The sequence below is a fragment of the Struthio camelus genome, chromosome 1, assembly GCF_040807025.1.
Source record: "Struthio camelus isolate bStrCam1 chromosome 1, bStrCam1.hap1, whole genome shotgun sequence".
Classification (NCBI taxonomy): Eukaryota; Metazoa; Chordata; class Aves; order Struthioniformes; family Struthionidae; genus Struthio; species Struthio camelus.
Window position 1 is genome coordinate 45737278 of NC_090942.1, and position 5161 is coordinate 45742438.

At 56.3% G+C, this 5161-nt stretch overlaps 1 protein-coding gene across 1 annotated transcript; it reads left to right on the forward strand.

Annotated features, from left to right (window-relative positions):
• Positions 1-810: 810 nt before the first annotated feature.
• MYF5 (myogenic factor 5) lies at positions 811-2665 on the forward strand. Its single transcript, XM_068931188.1, has 3 exons — positions 811-1432; positions 1996-2071; positions 2224-2665. The coding sequence occupies exons 1-3, from the start codon at positions 926-928 to the stop codon at positions 2409-2411; spliced, it is 771 nt and encodes a 256-aa protein (XP_068787289.1). The 5' UTR covers positions 811-925; the 3' UTR covers positions 2412-2665.
• Positions 2666-5161: the final 2496 nt, after the last annotated feature.

The following is a 5161-nucleotide window of genomic DNA, read 5'->3' on the forward strand; positions in this document are numbered from 1 at the left end:
TTAGCAAGCCCAAGGCACTGCTCGACTGTTGTGTCTCTAAGCAGCACCAGGTCACACGAGTAGGAGAAAGAATGGGAAGGGGATTTGCCTAGGACCAAACTCGCACACTTTTCTTTTGTGAGTACCTTTCCGTGTGACCCGAGCCGAGAGCACTAAAACCTGACCTGCGTCCCCACCACCACCACCACCTTGTGACACGTAGCTGTGCATTTCTGTCCTCCAGTCTGTCAATTTAAACGTTTGATGACAAAACTTTAATTGCAAGACAAAGCACTCCCTAAGATAAACGACAAAATACTAGGTCTGAAAAAAGGGGTAAATTGTTTCAGGCTAGAACTGGACAACGAGCTCTGGGGCATAAAGACACCACAGTCGCAGTGCAGGAACTATGGGAGGCTCTATGTTAACACCTTAGCAGGGACAGCCGGTGTCCTCGCATCGCGGCATAGGATGGGAGACGATGACAAACCTACTATGAAAGGAGCGGGAGGAAATGTCAGCGGTTCGTCTGCTTTTATTACCTCCCTTTCTCTTTTCGTACCAAAATTGCCAGCTTTCCGCCTTGGTTTAAACTTCGGACGTGTCGCAACCAGCCTTGCAGAGGTTGTGCGCTAGAAACGTGCCCAGCGCAGCCGGCTGCCCAAAGGAGCGGTGCAGAGCAAATTGTCTCCTGGGGACTGCAGGGGGTTTGCCCAGACGGCCCCCGGCAGGGGATGTGGTGGGATATGCTAATAGAGAGTGGCCGCTGTGGACCAGCCTCCCTTAACATGTATATATAAGGGCCCCCCGCATCAGCCAAAGGACACTTCGTCTCGGGTCGCTAATTACTGAGGAAATTGCCCCGGCGAGCTGCAGAGCGACTCGCCGAGAGCCGGCGGCTGCCCCCGCCTCTGCCCCCCGCCCGCCCGCCGCCGCCGCCGCCGCGATGGAGGTGATGGACAGCTGCCACTTCTCCCCGGCCGAGCTCTTCTATGACAGCTCCTGCCTCTCCTCCCCGGAGGGCGACTTCGCCGAGGATTTCGAGCCGCGGGACCTGCCCGCCTTCGCAGCCCACCCGCCCGCCGAGCCAGCCGGCTCCGAGGAAGAGGAGCACGTCCGAGCTCCCACCGGCCACCACCAGGCCGGCCACTGCCTCATGTGGGCTTGCAAAGCCTGCAAGAGAAAATCCACCACCATGGACCGGCGGAAGGCGGCCACCATGAGGGAGAGGAGGAGGTTGAAGAAAGTGAACCAGGCGTTTGAGACCCTGAAGCGCTGCACCACGGCCAACCCCAACCAAAGACTCCCCAAAGTAGAGATCCTGCGAAACGCCATCAGATACATCGAGAGCCTCCAGGAGCTCTTAAGGGAACAGGTAGAAAACTACTACCACCTGCCAGGACAGAGCTGCTCCGAGCCCACAAGCCCCACTTCCAGCTGCTCGGACGGGATGGTAAGAGAGGGGCTGGGTGGTGGGGCCGCAGGGGGGTCCCCCTGGCCAGGGCCGGAGGGCAGGTCCCAGGGGGCTGCGACGGGCTGAATGCAGCAAGGCCAGAAAAATGGGGATGCGATTGGTTAAAACAGGCCCCTTCCCGGATTTAGCACGTTCACTTGGGCTGCTGGGCGTGCTCGGGGTTACGCGCAGGCCTTGCTAGAGGGCACCCAGCCAGCGCCCCGCGGGCTCCTCCGCCTCCCCTCCAGCTTAGTGCCGAGCAGCAGCGGGGCAGTGCGTGGGGCGGGGGGGGGGGGGGGGGGGGGCCGAGGGCAGAGAGGAGCCCCAGAGAGGGGGACCGGGGAGATAGGACCAGCCCGGCCAAGCCTTGCCGAGGGGCTGTTGTCCCAAGTCTTCTGCGGGCGCCGCGGCTCGCTCCGGGCCGGGCTGCGATGCGCTTTCACTCCGGGGGCGCCCCTCACCGCAGCGGCGCGGCCTCACCGTGCCCCGCTGCCCCAGGGGCGGCCGGACCGGGCCGGGCCAGGCCGGGCAGTGCCGGGCAATGCCCACTCGCTGTGTTGCAGGCTGAATGCAGCAGCCCCGGCTGGTCCGCGAGAGGCAGCAGCTTCGACACGGTCTATTGCTCCGAAATGGCCCACGGTAAGCCCGGACCCCGACCCCCCTCCCCCGGCCCCAACCATCCCCCCCCCAGCACCCCGGCTGCAGCGGCGCTGGGGGCGAAAGGGCGAGCGGCGGCCCCGGGGCGGGCAGCGGCGGAGCCCGCTATAACGCGCCGCCTCCTGCGTGCCCAGGTTACGCGGCGGAGCAGAGCAGCGCCCTGTCCAGCCTGGACTGCCTCTCCAGCATCGTGGACCGCCTCTCCCCGGCCGAGCAGCAGCCCCTCCGCGACGCCGCCTCCCCCTCGCCCAGCGCCGGCCTCGACTCGGGGCCGGGGACGCCCGGGACGCCGCCGCCCCGACGGACCTACCAGGCGTTATGAGGGGCCGAGGGGGGCCGGCAGCCCGCGCCCGCCCCCCGCCGCCCCTGCCCTGCCGCGGGGGCTGCCCCAGCGGCCGCTGCCACCCCCTCGCCGTGGTTTTCTTGCAAACGTTTCTCGGCGCAGCTGGGGAGCAGCAGCGCGGCCGTCGGGGCTGGGGGCAGCGCGCCCCGCCGGGTCCCGGCCCGGGTTCCCCCCAGAGCGGCACCCGCGGGCTTCTCCGGCAACCCCGCTGCAAATAAAACCTGTTGCAACAGAGCTGCTTCGCCTGGTGGTTCTTTAAAAACGGCCCCTGGTTTTGTTTTCGGGAGGGCAGCAAAGCCCGGTTGGTGACCCCCCTCCCCCCCCGGCTCTGGGCGGTGCTGGGGGGAGAGGTGTAACGTCTTGCGGGGCTGCGGCCTGCGAGCTCATTTCTCCCGTCACTAGTGGGTTTTACTCTGAGGTTGCTCATGGAGGAGCAAAAATTTGCGGGGTCAAATTCTCCCTCCCGTTCCTCTGCTGCTGTGGGCGGAGTTTCCTTTGGCGTCTGAAGGAGTAAAAATGATGTCTTGCAGTCGTCTTTTTTTCTTAGCAAAGCCTTTGTTCCTTCCAGTGGGCATGAACGCTGAACAGGTACTTCAAGATTTGGCCCTGAAATTGCATGATGGCTCTCCAGTGTCAGTCAACTGCGTGATCTCGCTCTGATACTCCACAGGGGAATTTTGCTCTCTGTTACTCTCACTGCTCTCACAGAGCCAAATTTAGTAGAGTTAGTAAGAACAAACCGCAAATATCTCTTTCACAATCCACAAGGTACATCTCACAATGTTCAGAAAGTAATATAGATGTATTTGCTCCTAATGCCTTTGGTCCCACCAGTAAGGATGAAAGTTCATGACTCATTTGTTAATGTTTGCAGTCACATGGGTCTAGAAATAGCCAGGTCAAGTCTTCACGAGTTAACAAATATTTCCTTCCAGGCACTATATCTAACTCTTTCTACCACGAAAAATGTCCAGCCCTTTGTTCTTCTCCAGTTGTAATCCAAAACTTTTCTAGCCCCCACTAAAGAGAAAGAGAAGAGAGGGAGAGATGGGTTCCTTCAGGGCATCCAGGAATGTCTTCTATGATAAATACTCCAAGTGGGAAGGGATATACACTTCACTAGCGTGGGATAAGGGCATATTTGCCATTTGTGTTTATGTTGTTAGCAATGGGTGGCCAAGAGGCCTGGAAGCGGTATTTCATCTCTGATAAATCTTTCACTTGAGCGCAGCCCAGCTTAGTCATGTCACCAAAAGTTGCCACCTGACCGCTCTTTGGCAGCGACCCCAAAATGTGGATGCAGAGAGTCTCGCTGGGGGACGGCCCAGCCCTCCCAGCACACCGGCGGGACGGGCTACTCCCCCCAGGAGCCCACAGGAAAGTGACCTGCCTGCTGGGCTCAGCTGTGCTGGGGCAGCTGTACTTTTGACAGAGGGCAAGGCCAACACTTCCTTGCAAATCACCTTATGCCCTTGCTATGTAATCTTGAGGTAAGTGTTTTCCTTCCTGCAGAGTAACCCGGGACAAGCTTTTTCCAGAATAGTTTTTTCTGTGTGTATGCACAGGTCCCAAACAGCCATCAAGTAGAAAAAGTGCTTTGAAACGCCTGGATTCTGCAGAGCTACAAACAAGATATTAGCACATTGCTGTCATTGCAGACGCTTCAGGAGCATGCAAGTGCCTTGACTCAAACAGACTTTCTTGGCTACGGACGATTACTTCCGGAGCCTCCTGTTCATAGAAACCCTTACGCAAAGCCTGGAAGAGCTCTGGGTTTAGTCATGAGCTCGTGCATGGCTACATTGCTGCAGTAATCACTCCTCCCAAACAAAATACTGTCTCAAGGGTACTGTTTACAGCCAGCATCTAATACGACGCAGATCATTTTAAATGATGGTTTAAAATGAGCTAAGTTGGAGAACTTTCTGCATTTCAATCTGCACAGTGCTGACCTTGGCAAGCGACCTCCTGTGAAGTATGCAGAGCAGCACCAGCAAATCACATGCTGGTAATGGACACCTCTCTTTGGCTGGCAGACATTTTAAGAGTTGCAAAAAGGTCAATACTTTTGAGAACTAGCTTGTCAGCGAGTGAGCGAGTAGAAGTATCCAGTCTGTGGGATGTTTGTCCGTAGCCTCCTCAGCCGCTCTAGACTAGATTACAATCCGAGGGCAATTTTTTATGCGTCAAGAAAACCAGCTCTTAATTATAGGACATCTATAAACAAAGCTCCTGCAAAACGAAATTTGCTGTAATCTGTGGCTATCTGAAGTGAAAAAGAGGTGGAAGACTACTTACGGACCCCATCTTTAGCCTGTGGATTGGGAAGAACAAAGCGTAAAATTACTGCTATTTTGGGAGATGCGCTGTTGTGGTCAGCTTCTGCATATTCAGAAATAATTGGAACTGAAAAGAAGGGTTTGGCTTCTAGGCAGATCACATTCACTTAAAGAGGGTTATGCCCCACAAATGTGTAAGAAGATGATGGTCTGGAAAACCTGAGCTCCAGCTCTCTCTAAACTCTTAATAGCTGGCTTAATATTAATGACACGCAGGGATGTTGCACGCTATCAAGTGGGTGAAGCGATGCCTCACAGTGTCAGATCAATGTAACACAGACCACTTTCTCCTTTGCCTGAAGTTTCCTATCTATCACTCGCTGCAGTGAAGAATTGACTCTGTACATTTTTTCACATAAAATTCATATTATATTTCAATTTTACCTCTGA